Consider the following 23,818-nt stretch of genomic DNA (forward strand, 5'->3'; position numbering starts at 1 on the left):
TTCTATATACTCATAAGCAAAAGACAGAACCCAGTAGGGAGATGGCAAAGGATATGAACAGATAAATCAAAGAAGAGGAAATAAACAAGGCTAAGGAACACATGAAAGAAAAACCTTCCTGACTAGGCATCAGGGAAACACAATATAAAACAGTAAGGTACCATTTTCCACCAAGAGACTGGAAATTTTTTATATTTCATTATATAAAGTACTTGGCAAGGATATGGGGAAATACATACTGATGGTCACTGCTAAACAAAACATAATTGTATGCCCATTTTCAAGGGCAAGTTGGCAGTATCTGTTTAAATGTGCACACCACGTAAGCTTGCAACTCTGCTTATTGGAATAACGAGAATTTATTACCTATGTAAAAAAAGATCATATGTATCAACCAACGTGTATTTGTGTAGATATGTATATATCTATCGTTAAAATGTAAATAAAGAAACTTAAAAAAAAAAAGCAGGGTTCTAACTTCCAGCTCTGCAGGGATTTACTTTGGTTAGCCCAAATGCTATGATGCAGGTAAAGGGAATTTTACTTTCTCCACCCTCCTCTAGGGAAAAATACTCCAGCCTCCAGCCTAAGGAAGCATTTTGGTTGCTATTCCTTTATCCTAGTTCAAGTGCACCTATTGTGGACTAGGCTTTAAATCCTGACCCAGGGGGGCAACTGTTACAGTCCAGACAATTTCAAAGAATAAAGTATCTTGTAATAAACACTTTAGGACACATACTAGCAAGAAGCTTCTTTGCCACTGAAGGTCCTCTTGTTTCCTGTGGAAATATCTCCTTTGCTATGACGGGCCTCCTCTCACTCTTTGGTGATGTACTTCGCCATCTCTCTAAGGCCCTTTGGCTACCAATAGGAAATCTCCTCCGAATGTCACTGAAACATTTCTTTGCCTTTTTTGGTGACAGTGTCTTTTCCAGGAGGGATTCCAAAGCCTGCCATGAAACAGTTAATCATTCTCTTAGTTTATCTCACAAAAGTCTGACTTCTCAATTATAAAACTGAAAATGGGAACTCCAGAGAAACTCATTATTAAATGGCTATCTCTAATTGTTAATGAAACATCACTTAGTTTTAAAACTTGGTTATTTAGAAATCCAATTAATAAAAGAATTCGGCATGTTCTTTTATATGTTTAGCTCACTAAAACCAATAGCAAAAAAATAAAGAATATGACCACTCTTAAAGGCATCCAAATTCTAAAATTAAGGATTCCTATTTTAAGAAATAACCACAGTCTTCAGAATATAATCCTATACGCTATATAAGCATTTTAATTCTCAATGAAAACCTCATAAACTTAAATTATCCTTTAAGTGAGCACACAGACTGTATTTAATGTACATCTTCATAAACTAAAGGAAACTTAGCATGTCCAGTGGCTCTCGTCACTCATCTACCACAACGGGGGAGATCTGTGCCCCGCCACCCCTTCTAAGAGAGGCATGTCCTCTAACAAGTACCCACTCGTCACCAGGCAGCAAGGGCCCAGTCTCCCTCCAGTCAGTACAAGTTAAGGACAACTGAACACAGCCAGGGACATTTAGTTCAGATGACAGTAAGGCAATAAGAAAATAATAAGCTATGGGTTGGTGTAGTACACATCAACAAGAAAGAATAAATTTCTTGTGCTACTGAATATTTCCAAATGTAGAGGAGACAAACATTATATTTAAGAAACATTATGTTAAGGCACTCCTGCTCAAAATTTGGGAAAGGGACTATATCTCTTGAGATCCTTTCTAGGATTAGCAAGATATGTCCTCTAAATGAAATCATCTGGCCAATAAATATTTCTTATGGATAAGTTTAAAAAGCACCACATAATTTGATATGCTACCTAAAGGTCTCCATTTGACAATAACATTCCTGATAGTAAGTTCTATACACATGAATGTAACCAATGTAAATCACAAACATATTTGCTAGATAATGAAACTGTAAAGGTAGAAGGGGACTTAAAGATCACCAAGGGCTAGTTAATGGTAGAATTGGTCTGTCACTTAGTCTCGAATTCTTCCCACTACAGCATCCTTCCTCTACAGCCAACAGCTTACTGTGTCACACTAACAGAAAGGCCATCCTTTTATTTGTGGATGAAAATGTGTGGCGCAGTGGAAATAACAGTGGCATGGGAGTCAGAAAACAGGCACTGGATTTCCAGCCATCAAGAGAAGTAACTGTGTCATGTCTCTGACCTTTTTTTTTAATCTGTAAAATAAAAGTAATAAAACCTACTGCAAATCACAGCAACGCAGTAAGGATGAAATGACAGCACCCCACAAACTTCAAAGAACTATAAAGATTTAAGGACACAGTGTTTTTGCTGTCTTTGTCACCAATAAAACTAAAAACACTATCTATTCCTGACTAGTACATACCGGTTGTGATTTCCAGAAGTCTCTAGCCATAGCACAAGACTTTAGACTCTGCTTCCATATATTTTTGTGTTTCTTTTTTTTCAAAAATCTATCTAGATTGCACACTGATATTCTAATCTAAGCACTAATCTAAACTGTGCTTTACTGTTTTCCTTTTGTATGCTAACAAGTTCTTTTCATCACGGTATGGAACATTCTGTTTAATTAATGGACCTGGTTAAGAGTTGTTATATGTTCTAGACTCAAGTCAACAATTCTCAAAGCAGTGAAATACAATATAGACTAGACTGTAAAAACAAAATTAAAAGGAAGTGCTTCTTCTGCCCTCTGCAAAGCTTGAATTTACTAGGTACCAGCTTTGTCTTGTGTTCTCCACAAATCTCAATGAAATTAGGCAATGGTAAACATTACTTCCCTGCTTAGAAACAATGCACTTTAAACAAAAATTGGCATCAACTTCATACCTCAGTTTGTTGCAGGATATCTATCACCACATCAGGGACAGAAGAATTGGCCTCCAGCTTGGCAGAACAGAGTGAAAGCTGGCGGATGAGGCTGCCCAGTTCCTTGCACCAAGTAGGAACTGGGTGCTCTAACCGGTCAGTAAACTGAGTAACAAACATCTGTAAGGCCCGAATGGCTCCTCGATGGGCAGCTGCCAGCCTGGACACTGCCCATGACTGGCAATAAATGAGATGCGAGAGTTATTTCAATACTCACAACTTCTAAACATTAACCCAACCCTTATGAACGTTTATAGCCCATCTTCTTTCTATGTAAGAACAACTTCTACTGTAAAAACTTTTTCATAGTAAAGGGAATTGTAAAGCTGAAAGGTTTTCTAATGAAAAAGCCTTTTCCCTTGTATGCTCAGTTTCTTATACCAGGAGCAAGAACAAAAATCTATTTTCAGAACCCGTTTCTTGGAAGATGAGCCCAAATTCAGAATATGTAAGATGCTCACTCCCTAATAGGTTTCTACAAGCACTGAAAATAATATTAGTGCAGGGAACCCACACATAATACTAACAAAACACTGGAAATGTAGTTTATAAGTAGTATTAATCATAATTAAATTGCATCATACCTTCTTAGTGTGTTTAATTTTATGTGGACTCAATTTATCCAATTCTTCCTGGATTTCTTTAACCTGTTTTGTAAAGGGGGGAGAAATGAAAACTTCGTACCTTTCCACTGATCTTTTCCGTAGAAAAGGATACATTTTCTCTTGTCCAAATATAACCGTTATTTTTTTTTTTAATAAATTTATTTATTTTTTTTTTGGCTGCGTTGGGTCTTTGTTGCTGCGTGCAGGCTTTCTCTAGCTGCAGCGAGCAGGGGCTACTCTGCATTGCAGTGCGCGGGCTTCTCATTGTGGTGGCTTGTCTTGTTGTGGAGCACAGGCTCTAGGTCCATGGGGTTCAGTAGTTGTGGCTCATGGGCTCAGTAGTTGTGGCTCGCGGGCTCTAGAGCGCAGGCTCAGTAGTTGTGGCGCACAGGCCTAGTTGCTCCGCGGCATGTGGGATCTTCCCGGACCAGGGCTCAAACCCGTGTCCCCTGCATTGGCAGACGGATTCTTAACCACTGCGCCACCAGGGAAGTCCCAAATATAACCCTTATTAATTCAAGTCACTTGAAAATGAAACAAGGCTCTTCATTCATGCACCCCCAAAGTAGCTATTGGTTTCCAGTTCGAGATGGTGACTAGAGCACAGGGTTCACCTTCCATCCCTTGGTCCCCAATGTAAGAGGAATTTAACATGAAGGAGTGAAGGTGAAGGTGACTCTGGAAAGGTAGGAGGGCCAGATCAGGATGTCTTCAGTGCCGTGGCTAAAGAATTCAGCTTCCACCCTCTAAGTAACAGCAAGCCAGTCAAACCTTTCAAGCACAGCTCTGATTCGTGTTTCAGAACAATCTTTATGGCAGCAGCACAGAGTAAAAAACAAAACGAACCCAACAAAAATACAAAACAAAATCTAACTCATGCATTTTCTTTGAAATGAAAGAGTCCAGTTTGGGGTTCAGCAATAAGGCTAACACGTGAGCTAAGTGGCCAGAAATGCGTTCAAGGCTTACTAATGAGTAAGGCGTTAAAGTTAAACCAAACATTTAAAAATTCTATCTACAATGTAAAAAATGTAAATGCCTGCTTATCGGCCACTCCATGTGTCCTGAAAGACACTCAACACATTCTTCACTCTTTACTATTTCGTAAAGACGATTAAACTATTTACTATCTACTAAGCTTCTAGTACACAATAAACATGAGACAGATGGGAAACTAACAAGGTCCCTATCCTCGAAGACTATAAGGTACATTACTGGGGACCACGGGTTTCAGGGTAACTGATCCACTTAAATTTATCTGCAAAAATATGGGCTGTATAAGCATTTTTTTCTGGGGAAAGGACATATAGGTTTTAGTAGATTCTCAAGAGTCTATGACCCCAAAAAGTAAAGAAAAAAACAAAAACAAAAACAAAAAATCCCCCAGTATTTAAAGAGTTTGGCCAGGGACTTCCCTGGTGGCGTGGTGGTTAAGAATCCGCCTGCCATTGCAGGGGACACGGGTTTGATCCCTGGTCCAGGAAGATCCTACATGCCTCGGAGCAACTAAGCCCATGCGCCACAACTACTGAACCTGCACTCTAGAGCCCACAAGCCACAACTACTGAGCCCACACGCCACAACTAGTGAAGCCCGTGTGCCTAGAGCCGGCACTCCGCAAGATGAGAAGCCACTGCAATGAGAAGCCCATGCACCACAACAAAGAGTGACCCACACTCACCACGACTGGAGAAAGCCCGTGCACAGCAACGAAGACCCAACACAGCCAAAAATTTTTTTAAGTAAATAAACAAAACAAATAAATTTATATAAAAAAAAGAGAAGGCATCGCAATGAGAAGCCCACGCACCGCAACAAAGAGTAGCCCCTGCTCGCAGCAACTAGAGTAGGCCTGTGCACAGCAATGAAGACCCAAGGCTGCCAAAAATAAATTTTTAAAAATTTTTAAAAAGATAAAAATAAAATAAAGAGTTTGGCCATATACACATGATACACAAACACACATAAAGGCAAAGGACGAGAAGCAGAATTATTTGTCCACGTATTCAGGAAATTTGGCCTCACAAACACATCAGAATTCATGTAGGATACCTGGTGCTGATATTCCTGAGACAAAAGGAAAACAGGAATTCCCTAAGAAGGTCCCCCGGTCCCTGAGCCTCCGCACCTGCTGCTGAAGGACGTAGAGCATCCGGGCAGAACGGACGGCCTGCTCCTGCCTCCTGACACGGATTCTCCGCTCTTCATCTGGATCCAAAGCTTCTTCCATGCGATCTGAAAATATTTTTCCCCCAAAAGTGGATTATAAACCACACACTAAAAACTTATAAAAACTTCAATTACTCAAAGAGATAATGAGGTTGACAATCTCTAGTTTTATTAAGAAAAAAAATGAAGCTGTCATAACCAAAAATTTCAGTTTTCATCAGCCAAAAAACTAGGAACCAGCAAGTGGGCCTGTGTCCTGACTCAGAGATGGAAGAGACATGAAGACTAACTAGATCAAGCTCCCCTCCAGGCAGGAATTCCCTGAACCAAATCCCACTGGACAGCCTATGCCACAGTTATGCATCTCTTACTATTTTTAAATTCTTTCTATTGAACCCAAATCTATAATGCTTTCTATTTTTTTTTTAATTAAATTTCTTGGTCGCGTCACGTGGCATGCAGGATCTTAGTTCCCCGACCAGAGATGGAACCCATGCCCCCTGCAGTGGAAGTGCAGGGTCTTAACCACTGGACCACCAGGGAAGTCCCGTGCTTTCTACTTTTTAAAAAAAAAACATTTATTGACCTATTTTTATGTTTAGCAAGATTTCTTTTGCACTCTCTTATCCTGAACCCAGATGAGAAGTCCTTTCTCCAACATATTAAGACACCAAGGGCTAAAATTATTTGCGTGTCCAAAGTCTTCGTTTATTTGTCAGGAAGCACACCCTCGTACACACTGCTGGTCCGCATTTTCAAAAGATTCATTCAAAGAAACTGTTTCTGGAAGACTGCCTGAGCAGCTCAGCTCTAAAGGTCCCCTGTATGAGGCCCCATCACCAGAGCAGTGGGCCTCGTGGCTTTGCTCCCCTGGTAGCATGGTTTCTACCAAACTATGCTGTGGAGTCATGCCTCAGACCGCTACTGAGCAATGTTAGGAGAAAAAAGCCACTACACTGCTGCTATTCTGATGTAGGAATGTTTTCGAATTGCTCATATTACACAACATACTCTTTACGGAGACCCACCAGAGAAATTTTTTTCCAGCCTCAATACGCGGTACAATTTTTTTCCTCACACAACTGTTTTTTCCTTCGTGAATTCTGCAATTGATCACATTTTCCTTGTGAGCGACTGTGAGGAAGCTCAGAAACAAATCTGTAACCCATTCCTAATAAATCTTATTTTTCCTTTCCTTATTTTTTCCTGTGCCAAAATATCCTCATTTACATATTTTTGTTCTATTTTATTCAATCTGTTTCTGTAAGGCACCTTAAATTTCTTACATAACATGCATACACGCACATATGCATACATTGCTTGACTTTATAGTGTAAAAGATCATTATAGACTATGTGTTATCTTAGCACAGTAGCTCCTTTTGATGTTAACTCCCTATTCCTTGCAGTCTGAAAGCTAGGCTTGATCCCCCTACTTGTTAGCTATGGTAACCCCAAATTTTCCATGTGCAATCCATCTTCTACTCCCCAGGGAAATGCAAGGGCATAGGGAACACTGAGAAACTGTAGAGAACAGTATATGAGGATCACACACCTTCCTTTCTACCCTGTGGTCAGATATTTTATACGTATATCCATAACTCCCCATCACTGCTGTGTACTCATCTAAACATTGCCTAAGTTAGAACTGGTATTAGCTATAATATACAGGTATTATGCTCTTTTCCGAACAAATTAAAAATCATTTTTCTGGATACAGAAGCAAAACATTACAGGATAATTACAGGATAATTTGCACTCAGGTGCTAGAAGACCTAAGCTTCAGACAACAGGTACTGCAGTTACTAGGCGGGGCCCTCAGTCAGTCGACTTACCAAGTACAGCCTAAGGAAAAGGAGCTCTTTCAGGTACCTCTGCTGGAAAGAGGGGCTAGGGCAGGGCAAATGCATCAGAAAAAAAGACACTGGTCAAAGTCAAAGTCCACCTCTCTTGTCCTGAGTGCTCACTCTAGTGACAGGAGAGAACGGAATGTGACGGGGGCGGGGGTCCCGAAGAATGTATTTGGGCTATACCCTCTCCTAGCATCTTTTCGAAGTCAAGAGTCCAATTTTTCTCACCTTTTTTAGTTAATTCTTCCATTTTATGGATACAACTGCTCAATTCTTTCTGGAGTCGCTGAACTTCCAGCAGGCTTTTGTGTCCGCATAGGTTTTTGTGGTCACCTATCCTGGCACGTGGCTGAAGTCCTGGATCACGAGTGGGTGGCGAATTTGGCTTGGTGAGGTCTGACTGTCCTGGATGAGATGTGTACAGATATACCTTGGCACCTGAGCTGGAAATTTCTACTTTGGATGGCTGGTTGCTGCCGTGACAGACTTCCCGACTCTTTGATTCCTTCCTTTCCACTCTATGGTCAGATATTTTATGGTTAGAGTGTCCACATTTCTGAAAGATTTGGGGCTGACTTCTGAGATGGTGTTCTTTTATATGTTCTTCAAGCTGTCTTCGTTTTACATCTCTTTTGGCTAGACGGACGGCATAGCTAAGTCTCTCTTCTGATATGACAGAAAATGAAACAGAACTGCTTACGTCAGGACCGTCTCTAAAACCTGAATCTCTGCAATGGTATGACTCATTGTATGAGTGCTTCAGTTTTTCAATTCTAATTCCATGTGGGCAAGAATATCGGATCGCCAAGTTGCTTGAATGTGTAGGAACATTCCTATTAAACTGCAGCTGGTTCTTTAAAAAAAAAAAAAAAAGCAAGCACACATTAGAAAAATAACATATTGCATAGTTAGTATATGTCTATAATCAAGTTTCTAACATTTCACCCACACGATTATTAGTGCTAAGAGGTATTTTCCTGTTGTACTGATAGAATCAGCTACTCTCACACACCCTTGAATTAACCATACACCCCTGGTTCTATCCTACAATCACCCAGTCCCCAGTATTATACTTCTGGTTTACTAGTAGCATACTAGAATCCTCCTCACAAAGTCAACTCAGAAAGCTTCAAACAGAACCAGTAAGTTCCTCAACTCCCCAGTGATAGACTTCTGCCCTGTATCAAAATGTCAGTTTCCAGCAAGTGATCAGTACAATTCATTATGAGTGTTCCTGAAAATTGCTCCACAGATGCACCACACAGAACCTAAGCCACTGACAATACTCTTCCTGAGATTTTTCATCTGGTGGTTAGACCACATCTCTTCTTCTACACCTAAGTGCATCTTGCTCTAAACAGTCCACTTCACCTTCTTATGCAGGTTTAAGTCTTTGTTAGTTATAATCATGATAGACACAGGTTTTGTTTTTCAGTTAACAAACATAGGCATGTTTCCATACTCCCACAGTTTGCATTATTTTTCACAGTTGAATTTTCCAAAATCCAATGAATGGCCTTTTCATGCTTAACCTAACTATAACCTTATTATTAAATATTTAGATTGTTTCAGCTTTTCCACTAATAGAAATATTACTTCAATTAATATTCCCATGCATTTAGTTTTTTTCTCTTTTTAGATTATTTCCTTAGGATAAATGATCTGTTCTGCAATTACTATGTCAAAGGGAGCAAACAATTCTGTGGCTTTGGACCTGTCCATGGCAGGTAAAGAGCACTAGGAGAATCGTGCATGCAAACCCAGCGCAGCCTGTGCTATGATGCCTTATTCTTGGGACGGCTTCCCCAACTCTCACAGCACACACAAGAACATGTGTTTATAGAATCACGTGTATGAAGAGTTAGTTTAAACTAACCCAGTGTGATAAAACTTCAGGAAAGTATTTTAGGGAAAGAAAGTAGAGATGAGAGAGAAAAAAAATAATTACCATCTGAAAGGTGCACAGAATGAGGAACAATACTTGGAACTTATGGCCTTATTGGAGAAATCTTCCCCCAAAGTAAAACTAACCTAAAATACCTAGGGGATTTCATATAAGTGCTAGGAAAAAAAAAAAAAAAAAGAATGAATGAATTCCTCTTTAACCTGGGAGTAGGGAAAGGCTTTCTAACTGTGACTCAAAATCCATATGCAATAAAAGAATGATAATTTTTACTACATTAAAATAAAAACTTTTTAAACCATTTCTGTTTTTTATGGTTTCAAAACACCATAAACAAAGTCAAAGAACTGAAAAACTGGAAGAAAACTATTTGTAAATTGAGATGAATAAAGACCAAAACTCAGTAGAAAATGGTGAAAACATATGACAACTAACCACAACGAAAAAAGAAACACGGCCCTTAAATACATGAAAAGTTCATCAAGTTCATAAAAACACAGATTAAAAATACACTGAGACAGCAACAGATCAGCAAAAATTAAGAGATATAACAACACATGCTGTTGGCAAGACTGGAAAAACAGGCCTTCGCACGGGACGCTGGCGGGAGCACAGCCCTCGGAGACGGGACTCCGGCAACAGCAAACAAAACCACACATGCGTTTGCCTTTTGACCGAGCAGTCTCACTTCCAGGGATTCATCCTGAAGATACACCCCCAACACTACATATGCACAGGGTTACTCACTGCTCTATTGTAACTGCCAAGTATTGGAATTGACCTAAATGCCTATGTAGAAGCATGTCTCAAACCGTGCTATATCCTGGACTTCCTTGGTGGCGCAGTGGTTAAGAATCCGCCTGCCAATGCAGGGGACACGGGTCCGAGCCCTGGTCCAGGAAGATCCCACGTGTCGCAGGGCAACTAGGCCTGTGCGCCACAACTACTGAGCCTGTGCTCTAGAGCCCTCAAGCCACAACTACTGAGTCCGTGTGCCACAACTACTGAAGCCCACGTGCCTAGAGCCCATGCTCCCCAACAGGAGAAGCCACCACAATGAGAAGCCCGTGCACCGCAACGAACAGTAGCTCCCACTCACTGAAACTAAAAGCCCGCACTCGGCAACGAAGACCCAACGCAGCCATGAATAAATAAATAAAGAAAGAAAAGAAAACAAAAGAAACTATGCTACATCCACATAGAGGAGTGCTATGAAGATGTTAAGAAGAATGAGGAAGATGTGTATGAACTCATGCAGAGGGATTTCTCAGATATGCTGTTCAGTGAAAAGAGCCAAGTGCAAAAAAGAGTATCTGTAATATTCCACCCTTCAAAAAAGGGGAGGGCCTCCCTGGTGGCGCAGTGGTTGAGAGTCCGCCTGCCGATGCAGGGGATACGGGTTCGTGCCCCGGTCTGGGAAGATCCCACATGCCGCGGAGAGGCTGGGCCCGTGAGCCATGGCCGCTGGGCCTGCGCATCCGGAGCCTGTGCTCCGCAACGGGGGAGGCCACAACAGTGAGAGGCCCGCATACCGCAAAAAGAAAAAAAAAAAAAAAAAGGGGGAGAAGTACTTCATGAGAAAGCACACACACACATCTGATCATTTGTGCAGAAAGAAACAAAGGGAAGAAAAATCAGAGAATAATAAGATTAGGTATCTACAGGGTGTGGGTAGGAATTGGGTGGAAAGGATAGAGGGAATGGGGGGGGGCGGTAATACTTCACTGAATGTTCCTTTTTGCACACGTTTCTTTGGAACCACATTAACGTTTCCCATATACTAGAGAGACAGGAAGGAAGAGGAGAAGGGAGGGAGAAAGGGAGGAAGATAATAAATAAAATTCATACGGATGAAGGAAAACCCTAAAAATAAATACTAACAGAAACCAACGAACCAAAATGAAGTTCAAATGACTAACATAACCACACTAAAAAGTGGAGGTTTAAAAAAAAAAATCAACCCAATTAACTTTTGAACACAGCATTTGGACTATATGCCCTCAGGCTAAAGATAAAAAGTTCTCTAAACAAATACTGACCTCTAATTTGTAGGGTTCTTTTTTTGCGTAGGCATGGATTGCAATTCTCAAACAGTTTTGTACATTCTAGGATTGAGCAAATGAGTACGCATACTGTGGGTAACTGGAGACTGGTTTCACACTGTTGAATGCGGGAGTTACAAACGGGAAGTGTTGGATTGGACTGGAGATACCTGTGTGAACTCATGGGTTTAATATAGACAGATAGGCAGGTAGACAAACAGATACACAGAAAGGGAGGAAAGAATGGAGTAAGAGAGAGGAGGGGGGAAGGAAGGAGGAAGTGCAGATCTATACATCTATTTCCCAGTTATGTCCTCTGAGAGGGCATATGAGAGAAACACTGACATCTGAGAACCAATGAGCATATCTAGTACCTGGATACTGATTCCTAAAATCCATTCTCCACCAAAGGGATGAAGTCTCCTTTGATAAATGGCTGATTCTAGGGCTGGGACCGGGGAAAATTATGCTGAGCCTGGAATATCTTTTTATAGCAAAAAGTAGTCAAAGATTGATGGAAACGTGAAAGGGACACTGGAATCAGCTTGAAGTGACTCTCATCTCACTGGCCAAATCAGAGACCATATTTTTTTTTTTTTTTTTTTTTTTGCGGTACACGAGGCTCTCACTGTTGTGGCCTCTCCCGTTGTGGAGCACAGGCTCCAGACGCGCAGGCTCAGCGGCCATGGCTCACAGGCCCAGCCGCTCCGCGGCATGTGGGATCTTCCTGGACCGGGGCACGAACCCGTGTCCCCTGCGTCGGCAGGCAGACTCTCAACCACTGCGCCACCAGGGAAGCCCCAGAGATCATTTGAATATCATACTGAATTAAGTAACAATCTAAAAGTCTGCTCTGATATAAATAAATAAATAAGTCACCACTTGCCTACCATCATAATAAAAAATTGATTCAGGCAAAAATCATCCATGAGGTCTTTTCCGGTTATCGCTGTACAAGGGACCATAAACAGCAAAGTCTCCCGAGACAACCTCTACGAGGCAGTGCAGGAAGTCCTGCACGAGAACCAGCGCAAATGCCGGAAGTTTTTGGAGACGGTGGAGCTTCGGATCAGCCTTAAGAACTATGACTCTCAGGAGGACTAATGCTTCTCGGGCACCGTCAGGCTTAAGTCCACTCCCCGCCCCAAGTTTTCCGTGTGTGTTCTGGGGGACCAGCAGCGCTGTGATGAGGCCAAGGCTGTGGATATCCCCCCCATGGACACCGAGGCGCTGAAGAAACTCAGCAAGAATGAGAAACTGGTCAAGAAGCTGGCCAAGAAGTATGATGCCTTTTTGGCTTCAGAATCTATGATCAAGCAGATCCCACGAATCCTGGGCCCAGGCCTGAATAAGGCTGGCAAGTTCCCTTCCTTGCTGACCCACAATGAGAACATGGTGGCCAAAGTTGATGAAGTGAAGTCCACAATCAAGTTCCAGATGAAGAAGGTGCTGTGTCTGGCAGTGGCTGCTGGCCACATGAAAATGACAGATGATGAGCTTGTGTACAACATCCACTTAGCTGTCAACTTCCCGGTGTTGTTGCTCAAGAAAAACTGGCAGAACGTTCGGGCTTTGTACATTAAGAGCACCATGGGCAAGCCTCAGAGCCTGTACTAAGGCACAGCTTAATAAACCATACTCCCACCATTAAAAAAAAAAAAAAAATCATCAGTGAATGCTAAACTAGCAAATGAAGTTTGGGGAGTAAAAGGATATTAACATAGTCTCAAAGACAGATACTTCCAATTACAAAAGGCAAAAGAGTAACTTTACAATGGAAAACTTGGCAGAAACCACCTTAATCAAATAATTAAAGTTAACATTGTCAGTAATGGGACTAAATTGACAGCGTCTACCTCCTGATATGATAAACTGAGAAGAACTCAGTATCACCTCAGTGCTTTTCCCACAGCAAGTGCATAACCTGAATGTAATTATAAGAAAATTTCAGACAAACCCAAAATGAGAGGAAATCCTCAAATAAAAAGCCTGTATTTGTCAAAAATGTCAATGTTATGAAATACAAAGACAGACTCAAAAATCGTTCAGATTAAAGGAAACTAAAGAAACATGACAATGAAACTCATGATCTTAGATTTTCTTTCACTATGAAGGACATTATTGGAACAACTAACAAAATCTCAGTGAGGTCTGTAGATTACATGATAGCATCATTTGATGTTAATTTCCTGATTTTGATCACTGTACCATGATTATACAAGCAAAAGTACTTAGGGGTAAAAGTGCATTATGTTTGTAACTTACTCTTAACCAGTTTAGAATTGTGTGTGTGTGTGTGTGTGTGTGTGTGTAGTGAGACAGAGAGAGAAAAAATAGGAAGGAGGGAGAGAGAGAGGGAGGGAAAATGCAATAAAAAGATGTGGAGCAACTGGAGCTCTCATTCATTACTGGTAGGAAAATAAAATGGTACAACCACTTTGGAAAAAGGTCTGTTGGTTTGTTAAAAAACTAAACATACACCTACCCTATGACCCAGCAATTTTACTTCCAGGTATTTACCCAAGAGAAATGAAAACATGTTTACAAAAAGATCTGTACAAGAATGTTCATAGCAGCTTCATTCATAGTGACCCAAACAGCCCAGGTGTCCATCAGTTGGAGAATGAATAAACAGTGGTACACCTTTACTATGGAACACTACTCAGTATTCAAAAGTAACAAACTACTGATACATGCAACAAGGTGGATGAATCTCAGAAATATTACACCAAATCTCAGAAACATCATACCCAGTGAAAGAAGCCTCACACAAAAGAGTACACAGTATATGACTCTGCTTACATGAAGCTCTAGAACAAACAAAACTAATCTATGTTGAAAAAAAATCAGAATAGTGGTTGTCTGTGGAGGGCCGGGGTGGGACTGACTAGGAAGGGGCACGAGAGAACTTTCTGGGGTAATGTAAATGATCTGTACCTTGATAGTGGTATGAGTTATATATGTGTATACACTTGTCAAAACTCAGCAAATGTGACAAGATGTATACATTTCAGTGTATTTGTTGCAGATGTAAAATGTACATCAAAAGAAAAAAATGGTAAACAAAGAATGAATTCTAGGGGACTTCCCTGGCGGTCCAATGGTTAAGACTTTGCCTTCCAATGCAGGGGGTGTAGGTTCAATCCCTGGTCAGGGAGCTAAGATCCCAGATGCCTCCGGCCGAAAAACCAAAGCACAGAACAGAAGCGATATTGTAACAAATTCCATACAGACCATTTAAAAATGATCCACATCAAAAAAAAAAAAAGTCTTTAAAAAAGAATGAATTCTAGTGTATGATATGCATGCTCAAGTACTCAGGGTACTCAGAGTCTGCAATTTATTTATTTATTTTTATTTTATTTTATTTTATTTATTTATTTTTGGCTGTGTTGGGTGTTCGTTGCTGCACACGGGCTTTCTCTAGTTGCAGCAAGCTGGGCCTACTCTTCGTTGCAGTGTGCAGGCTTCTTGTTGCGAAGCACAGGCGCTAGGCATGTGGGCTTCAGTAGTTGTGGCATGCGGGCTCAGTAGTTGTGGCTCATGGGCTCTAGGGCGCAGGCTCAGTAGTTGTGGCGCACGGGCTTAGTTGCTCCGTGGCATGTGGGATCTTCCTGGACCAGGGCTGAACCCATGTCCTCTGCCTTGGCAGGCAGATTCTTATCCACTGTGCCACCAGGGAAGCCCCTGAAAGTTATTTTGATCTGAGTCCAAAAGTATGAGGGATTGATGAATAGATTCTAGAGGGATGGATTGAAGGATAGATATGCAATGGAACAAACACGTGAAATAGTAATGGAATCTACAGGTTCACTGTAAAATTCTGTTTGTTGTATGTTTGAAGATTTGTGTAAATACAATACTGGAGGAAAAGACATTTTGGGGACAACTGGGAGAAGCTGAATAAAGACTGGTTATTAGATAATATTAGGGAATTATTTCTTGTCCATTTTCTTAGGTGTGATAATGGTTAAATCTAAAAGGTGATTTAAAACGTGTCCATTGCCCTTTTCTTTGTCTGAAATGTTTCATAACAAAACTCTGAAGAGAAAAATAAAACGGAACTACCTGGGTCTGAAGTTTCCTGGGTTCATTCTTCCCATCTAGTTGGACACTAGATGCTAGATGAACACAGGTTGAGGCTGGTCTGCCTGATCCCATCATGTCAGAAAGTGTAGTACGATAGTGAAAGCTCAGTCATCAGCCAACAGTTCTCTCCTAAAATCATTGCCTAAAATAAAAGAAAGTACTTTCAGACCAACTGTATTCAAACAAAAGGAAAGAATAAGTAAAACACAATGCTATGCTCATATAACAATATTCTAGTAGTCCCCAGCCACCTCATACTACAGAGTGAATGCTTAAAGACAGGTATATGATAGTTTCTTCCACTTACAAAAGCAACTACACTTTTGAAATTCTACCTTCCAAGAGAATAGGGCACACACTAGCTTAATGACTATCTCTTGAGCCCTTTTCATTCCAAATTTCACATCTCAAAGGTCGCCGATAAGACATTCCAAAAACAGCTCTGCTATGGTAAACAAGCACTTTCCCGCAAGGAAGTTTTACGGATATACAGCCTACATTAATAAATCCTAACTACTAACCAAAAAGCAGTACACTTCACTCTTCTAGGTAGCTCAAAAGGACGTAACTCTGAATGACTCTAAGTAAACCTGTGGCATCGGAGTACCTAGACTGATGCCAGGAACTGCCATTAACTAGCTGAATGGCCTCTGTACATCTTCCATTTCCCCCAAACTCCCCCCACCCTATATTCACATACAGTGTCTAACAGATGAGAGCGTTTTGTAAACTTCACACGCATCAGTGCCTCTCCCTATTCTGAATGCCTCCCTATAGACACTACTGCCCCTGCACTCACACACTTGCTCATGTCGTTATTTACCTATTTCACAGGTATCTGTCTCATCTTCCCAGCTAGACAAGGTTCCTGGAGGGTTAGGGCCTTGTCTTGCTCTTCTCTGAGATTCCCCACAACAGTGCTTTGAGCAGAGTGGACAATTTAACTCAACATTTGTCGAATTAAGCAGATTTTCCATAAACTGACTAGTGTTAACTGCATGGGGGAGCTTGCCCTCTCAAAGAATCCCACAGGAACTCAACTGGGAAATTCAGGGTTTTTTAAAAGATCCCTAATTTAAGCTTTTGAATAAACTCAAGGATTGTAGACTGGATTTGCTTAAAGACTGACACATCTGTAGAAATATAAAGATTCCTTATTTCTAAGGCTGTAGAGACATGATCAAAAGCGGAGATGGGAGGAGGCACCCGAGTGAGGCAACCCCAACTGGCTTGACATCACCACAGTCCAGGGGCTGGAGCCGCAGAATGAAGGAGCCTGCAGAATCGGGGCCTGGGCATCTGCGGCTTGTACGTGGTCAGTGCTTTCCCCCTGGATGCCAAAGGCCTAACAGTCCGTTCTCCAACAGGAAGAAACTAGGTGATCCCCACAGTTTCAGGATACCTCAGGTGATGCTACACACACACACAAGCACATACACACACAAAGTCCAGGGACACCCACCCCGAACCGTTCCCCTATACAAAGTCCTGGGACGCCCCTCTCCTTGCAACCTGTCCCTTTCCCGTTGTGCCAGGACACCTCCCAATGTGTTATCCCATATACCATGAGGCATCTCCACGAAGTATCTCTCTCCCTGATCCTGAGACACCCTTACGGCCTGTGCCTTCATCCATAACCCAGGACAAATCTCCCCCCAACCTGTTCCCTCCCAAAGTGCCCCAGGGCCCCCCAACTTGTTCCCTATATATACTATTGGAATGCACCCCTCAATCTGTCCTCCCCATCACAATCTTCTCCCAAATTGTTCCCCCTCCCTCTGATTCTAGACCCTCCTGCAGCCTGTCTCCTCCCACCCTGCTGTGCACGATCTCTCAAGTGGCCAATGCCTGTCTCCTCCCTTGAAACCGGGAGCACTTCCTCGGCTTCATTCACCCCCCAAGCCGTGCCTGTCCTGGACACCCCTGGCACGTTCTCAGAGTCCAGTTCTTCCCCCGCAGACCTTGGGCAGCTCCATAACCTGGTCCCACGCCCACAGGTGTAAGACACCCCCCCCGGCAGCCCCAGGACACTTCTACCTCCTGTATCCCACCCTGGAGCCCCGGGGCCCTCTGTGGACAGCCTCCTCCCCGCCGTGAGGCCGGAGACAGCCGCACTGGGTTCTTCTCCTGCAGACCCAGTCACCCACACTGCAGCAGGCCGGCGCCCTGCTGTGGGAACTCCTACAGCTGCAAGCACCCCCAAAGACAGAGGTACCCTCACAGCCCCAGGGACGGCTCCATCAGCGCTCCTTCTCCATAGGCCTGCAACGCCTTCAGAGTCAGTCTCCCCGTCCCCAGGTCCTGAAGCCCTGGCAGCAGTGGGCACCTCAGTCGCCTGTCTCCTTCCCCATACCCCTGAGCCACCCCCACAGCTGGCATCACCCACCAGCAGCCCAGGGGCCCCAGCAGCTGTGGACACCCCTGCGGTCAGAGGTACTCCTGCAGTCTGTCTCCTCCCTGGCAAGCGTGAGAAACCCCCAGGGCCAGTCTCCACCCCCAGGGGACCAGGTACCCGAGAAGCCATGGGCACCTCAGCAGCCACAGGAACCCCAGCACTCTGTCTCCTTCCCCATGATACTGGGGAAGCCTCACAACCAGTATCCTCTCCCAAAGACCACAGCTCCTGGGGAGCCATAGGTACCCCTGAAGCCAAGGGTATCCTGGCAGTACAAACCTCTCCCCACAGGTTCAAGTCATCCCTGGAGCCGCCTTCCTGACACACAGAGCCAGACACCCACACAGCGGCAGGTACCCTGGCAGGTACGCTTCCAGACCCAGACGTACACATAGCTGTGGGCGGCCCTGCTGGGGCACTCCTGTGCTTGGACACACCTGCTGCCTCTGGCGACCCCACCGCCTCAGACAGCCCCGCGGCCTGTCTTCTCATGCAGAGACATGAGGCATCCCCACAGCCAGCCTCCTGATCCACAGACCCGGGTCCGCCTAAAGCTGCGGGCACCGGAGCCTCTTGCCCGCCCAGAGCCCGCCTCCTTTCCCACAGACTCAAGACATTCCCACCGCAGGTCTCCTCCACGACAGCCCCCAGCACTGCATCAGCCGGGGGCACCCCCAGAGCCTGCTGCCTAGCCCACAGTCCTGGGACACCACCGCCGCCGCTGGTCCATTCTCCCACGGCTCCCACTACCACCGGAGCCTGGGATACCCTCACAGGCTGTTCCGTTCCCCACAGACCCCGGACACTCCCACAGCCTGTCTCTGGCCCCAGAGCCCTAGGTACTCCCATAGCCTGTCCTATGTCCCACAGGCCTGGAGCGCCCCCAGGACCTGCCTCCTGCTCATCAGGACCAGACACCTCTGCAGGCTGTGCAGCTTCCCGGGACCCGGAGTCGCCCCCAGAGCCTGTCTCCACCCACACAACCTGCCCCCTCTCCCCGAATCCTGGCTCACCCCGACATCTCGTTCCCGCTCCAGTCGCACTAGGCACCCCTATGGGCTGTCCGGTGCCCCACAGGCCAGGGAGACGCCCGGCGTCTGTCTCCTCCACGGCTTGTCTCCTCCGCCACGCGGCTGGGGCACCCACAGAGGGAGTTTGCTCCCGCGCAGCTCTGGGCACCCCTGCGGTCCGCCCCCTTCCCCCTAAGCCTGGGGTATCCCCATACACAGGCGCCTGCGCTGCCTCCTCCCTCCCCCGCAGACCTGGAGCAGCCCCGCCGCCTGGCTCTCCCTCCACAGCCTCAGGCCACCCAAAAGTGGCCCCAGGAACCCCCCCAGTCGGCCCTTTTCCCCAAGAGCCCGGGGCAACCCCATAGCCTATCCCCTCCACGGGCCCAGGCACCGCCACGGCTTGTCTTCTCCCCCGCGGGTGTGGGGCAATCCCAGAACTTGCCTCCAGAGTCCCAGGCACAGCCACAGGTGGCATCCTCACAGCCTGGCCCTGCCCACACAAACCTGAGGCCCTCTCACAGCCTGCCCCTAGGTCCGGAGCTATGGCTACTCCTGCGGCCCGGGGGGCTGTCCTGGCCTGTCCTTTCACCCATGGTCCGGTGAGACCACCACGGCTGGTCTCTACCCACGAAGCCCGGCCAGGAACCCCCCTTTCAACCGGCCCTTCTCCTGCGGACACGGGATGGAGCTCGACTCTGCTTCCTTCCCCACATCCTGAAGCTGCCCTCATAGCCTGCACCTTCAACCACAGTTCCAGAATGCTCTCATGCCCCGTAGATCCCGGACGACCTTTTCTCTCACAGCCTCGGGGGCTCCTATAAGCCGTCTCCTCCTCCTCCCCAGTGCCAGTCACCCACACAGAGCCGACAGGTCCCACCACCTGGGGTTCCCCCACTGCCCCGTTCACCCACACAGTCCCAAGGTCCCTTGCAGCCTCCATCGAGCCTGCCGTGCCAGGTGTCCCCGCAGCCTCGTTCGCCCCGGCGGCCCGGGCTGTCCCCGCTGCAGGTCTCCTCCCCCATGGCCGCCGACAGTCCTGCAGCCTTTCCGCACTCACACAGCGCGCCTCCCGCACCGAGGACCTCGCCCGGCGCCTCCCTCCACGGCCTCGGGACGTCCCTGCACCCCGTCTCTTCTCCCACGGCCGCCGGCCTCCGCGCCCGGACCTGCTGGGCCCCACGCAGCGGCCCGGCGTCTCCGCCGCTAGCTCGCCCCTGCGCAGCCCCGGCAAGACCCCTGGGCCAGCCGCCCCACTCATCGCTCCAGGGCGACTCCCGCCTTCCTAACGCAGCCCCGCGGCACTTTCTGTCTCAGCACCGGCTCCCAGGGCGGCTCCACACACGCACTCACACACTCAGCTCCAGCCCTCGGAGCCTTCTTCCCGCCCAGTCCCGGACGCCCGCCCCCCAGTCCCGGGGCCCCACTAAAGCCTCGGCAGGAGAAAAGGTAATTAGGCCCGACGAGCGGCAGGATCTGCGCTGGGTCAAAGTCTCCTCTCCCGCAGATCCATGACTCCTAACGCGGCTTCCCACAATCCCCCCAGCTCCGGCCAGAGCCCACCTGGTCTAGGGCGCGGCGCGCCTACCAGAAAGCGGCTGGGGGCCGCAACTAGGCCTCCCTTCCGGCCGCTCGCCCAGTCGCCATGGCAACGGGCGCAGGGCGGCTTGGGAGCCGTTAAGGCTCCGGAGCCACCTAACGGTCCTGGGGCTGCGTGGCGGCAGGTTTTGCAGCCACTGCACATGGGGCTGGGGCCGGGACCAAACAGGGGCAGAAGCCGGGGTTTCGGGGCGCAGCCAGCACTGAGAGACCTGAGAAGAGAGAATAGAAAGACGGTGCGGAGGAGTTCTGGCCGTCAGAGGCTCCCGTAGCACCTCAGAGCCAGGCCTGCTTTCTCAGGCCCTGCCCAGCTCCCCGCCCACCCGGAAACAGCTTCGCCCCACCCCGCATGGAGCTCCTCCCAGCGGCAGCCGAGCCTAAGACACCTCTATCTGCCCGAGGCACGCTCTCCCGATGGCCCGCTACGAAGAGGTGAGCGTGTATGGCTACGAGGAGTTCATGCAGGCGGTGGAGCAGCACAGTGGCAAGGCCATTTTCGCCTATTTTTCTGGTTCTAAGGACGCCGAAGGCAAAAGCTGGTGCCCCGACTGCGTGCAGGGTGAGGCCGGGATTCGGGGGCTGCAGCCCAGAGGAAGTGGCAGGAAGGCCGAGGCTATGGCCAGAGAGTGGGGTGGAGAGGAAGCGGAGGGAGTCTTGCTACCGGAGTCCCGCAGGGCGATATGAGCTCTCACCTTGCCTTTTCCTACCCTGTTCGCGACTCTCCTCCTATTAAGTCCTTCCCGCCCCGCCAAGTGTGCTCTTCTACCATTCGACCCAGGTAATCTTGGAATCTAGTCCATCAGAACTTTTCACTTCCCCAATGTGATTAGTGTCCTACAGGAGACGTGAATTGGTCTCCTTATGATAAGTCAGCAAATATTTGTCTTTCATTGTTCTGGGCGCTGTGGCCTGGGGACAAATCAGGACTGAGAGTGGGTCCTTACCCTTAAAGTGGCTCTCAAAAAAAAAAAAAAAAAAATCAGGAAAAATCACGTGACTTCTGTTAATCTCCTCAGTTAACTGCAGGATAAACTCAGTACTTTTCAAGACAGAGGGGACGGGAGGGGAGGGGAGGGGGAGGGGACGCTGTTCATCAGTGCCTGATTATAAAGTTGGTAATTATTTCTATCAACTTTTTAAAAAGCTGAACCAGTCGTACGAGAGGGGCTGAAGCATGTTGGTGAAGGCTGTGTGTTCATCTACTGCCAAGTAGGAGAAAAACCTTAGTAAGTGGCAATGCGTACTCTATTTCCCACACATGCACTAGACTTGCAAATTTAGGCGGGAAGGGTCTTGTGATTCAGGTTCCGAGTTCTAAGATGCAGTCGGATAAGTCAAGCAATTAGAAGCTATTAAATACAAATTAAAAATTCGAATGTTCAGCCATTTGTATTGGGTAACGGTAATTCAATAAATTGGCCTGATGTTAGTTCAGAACTTGTCTTTACATTTATTTTATATCTTAGTATATATTCACTTAAATGAAAACTTTGCACAGGAGAATATATGTTGTAGACGTCAAGGTTTTTTAAATGTTTACAACAAAAACAATGATTATTGAAAGACTGAAAGTGGGAATATATCAAATACCAAGCAGAATGTAAGAAACCAAGTAAATGTTTTTCATGATCACTTTCTCCTTCTGAAATAGTTGGAAAGATCCAAATAATGACTTCAGGAAAAAGTTGAAATTAACTGCAGTGCCTACACTACTTAAATATGGAACAGTGAGTATCTTTCTTTAACTGTGTTGGGGATACAGTTCACCCTATCAAAACTCTTTTAACTTGTTCTGGATTCAAATTTGAAAAGATCTTGACATTTCATCCCAAATATCACATTGCTCTTCAGAATGTATTCAAAATACACATGGCTGTCCATCCCTATGGCCTATCCCAATAAATTATTAATAATGCAAATATTAGGGGTTTTTTCATGCCTTTTAAAAGCCATTCTTATTTTAAAATTCTGTAAGCACTGTTGAAGAAAGTTGGTTAACATACAATTCCTTAAAACAGTGGCATCAATAGTTGTTTTCGACTTAATCCATAATTCTGGATGAAAAGAAAGGGCATGTCCTCTAGTTTAGTCATGGCCCTGGGATTCTAAATTAAAGACTTAAAGGGAAGGGGTGACATCGGGCTTCCTGTCTCCTGTTTTAGTCCACGGAGCCAAGTATTTTAATGATTCACCTTAAGGTAAATATCTTAACTATTTCATAAAGCTTGTTACAACTAGTTAATAGTTTCTGAATAGCATAATTTCTCTGTTCCAAGACTTGTGTCATTCAAGGTAGAACAACTCATTCCCCTCCTAATAACATTTTTGTAGCTGTGGGTTAAGATATGACTGTTGTTCTCTTACAGCCTCAAAAACTGGTAGAATCTGAGTGTCTTCAGGCCAACCTCGTGGAGATGTTGTTCTCTGAAGATTAAGATTTGATGATGGCAATTACGTCTTTATTTCCTGATTTGCTCTACTATAAAAGAATCTGCATACTTGCTTTGAATTCATGTTAGCAGTAAGTAAATAAATGATGACGTAAAAAAATTGGTCCATGTCTAAACAATAGAGAGTGCTATTAAAATGCTCACGAACCCTCAGTTTGCTTTAATATATGGATATTTTTAAGCTACCATAGGTAAAATAACTCTTCAGGAGTGGCAGTAAGAGCACAAAGGAAGCTATTATTGGAGATGACAGAAATACCTAAAAGCCCCTAATGGTGCAGTAGACAGCTTCCAAATCTCTAAAGGAGTTGGGATCTTTTACCTTAAATTCCACGAATTTACAAAGAACTGTTGTTCCTAAAACGCCTTCTTTGGCTTTAGAATGTAGAACTTAACCTAACCACTGAAGGGAAGCACAGCACATCTAATCCAGCCTCTGCTTAATGCTGGCAGTTTTGTTACAGCTGTCTGAATATGCTTCACTACTTGGGATGAGGCGGGTGGCAGAGAGGTCAGAGACCATATAACCTAGCGATGGGAAGGACTCCAGCCTGTGAGTCAGTCTCACTGATTATCACTTACTAGCTGTGTAACCATTAACCTCTCTAAACCTCAGTTTCCTCCTTTATGAACATGGATCGTTCTGAGGATAAAATGAGAATGCAACTAAGCACTTAACGTTGTGCCTGCTTTGTGGTATCTGCCAAATAAAGGTCAGCTTTCCCAAATGAGCACAGATATTTGAGGCTCCTCACCTTTGTTCTAGTCTTAAGGTCAAGAGTCCAATTAGTAGTTAACCACCCATCTTCTC

At 45.3% G+C, this 23,818-nt stretch overlaps 3 protein-coding genes and 1 pseudogene across 10 annotated transcripts in view; 2 read left to right on the plus strand and 2 right to left on the minus strand.

Moving 5' to 3' along the window:
• The window catches only part of KIAA0753 (KIAA0753 ortholog), a 61,017-nt gene extending 40,208 nt beyond the window's left edge, over positions 1-20,809 (minus strand). For 4 of the 8 annotated variants that reach the window (XR_009530458.1, XR_009530462.1, XR_009530456.1 and 1 more), the window contains exons 1-7: positions 16,380-17,200; positions 15,536-15,698; positions 7,751-8,375; positions 5,633-5,739; positions 3,484-3,546; positions 2,861-3,076; positions 740-950 (exon numbers count right to left, since the gene is read on the minus strand). Coding sequence is in view for 1 of the 8 variants with exons in the window: in XM_060082824.1 (XP_059938807.1) it covers positions 740-950; positions 2,861-3,076; positions 3,484-3,546; positions 5,633-5,739; positions 7,751-8,375; positions 15,536-15,631 (1,318 nt within the window). In the remaining 7 variants the exon portion in view is untranslated. Of the gene's footprint in view, positions 1-739; positions 951-2,860; positions 3,077-3,483; positions 3,547-5,632; positions 5,740-7,750; positions 8,376-15,535; positions 15,699-16,379; positions 17,201-20,018; positions 20,106-20,311; positions 20,353-20,521; positions 20,645-20,769 lie in introns of those variants that run through there. The other 4 variants (XR_009530461.1, XR_009530457.1, XR_009530460.1 and 1 more) reach the window with 4 other exon arrangements.
• LOC132478432 (large ribosomal subunit protein uL1-like) lies at positions 12,395-13,123 on the plus strand (annotated as a pseudogene).
• Positions 17,268-20,219, minus strand: LOC132479271 (collagen alpha-1(I) chain). The gene has a single exon (XM_060082822.1). It carries the CDS (start codon positions 20,217-20,219, stop codon positions 17,268-17,270), a length of 2,952 nt encoding a protein of 983 aa, XP_059938805.1.
• Positions 20,810-20,817: 8 nt separating the features above from the next.
• On the plus strand, positions 20,818-23,160 carry TXNDC17 (thioredoxin domain containing 17). The gene is made up of 4 exons (XM_060082826.1): positions 20,818-21,116; positions 21,702-21,783; positions 22,209-22,284; positions 22,924-23,160. Exons 1-4 carry the CDS (start codon positions 20,972-20,974, stop codon positions 22,990-22,992), a joined length of 372 nt encoding a protein of 123 aa, XP_059938809.1. The 5' UTR covers positions 20,818-20,971; the 3' UTR covers positions 22,993-23,160.
• The last annotated feature ends 658 nt before the right edge of the window (positions 23,161-23,818 follow it).

Source organism: Mesoplodon densirostris, chromosome 18 (assembly GCF_025265405.1).
Source record: "Mesoplodon densirostris isolate mMesDen1 chromosome 18, mMesDen1 primary haplotype, whole genome shotgun sequence".
NCBI lineage: Eukaryota > Metazoa > Chordata > Mammalia > Artiodactyla > Ziphiidae > Mesoplodon > Mesoplodon densirostris.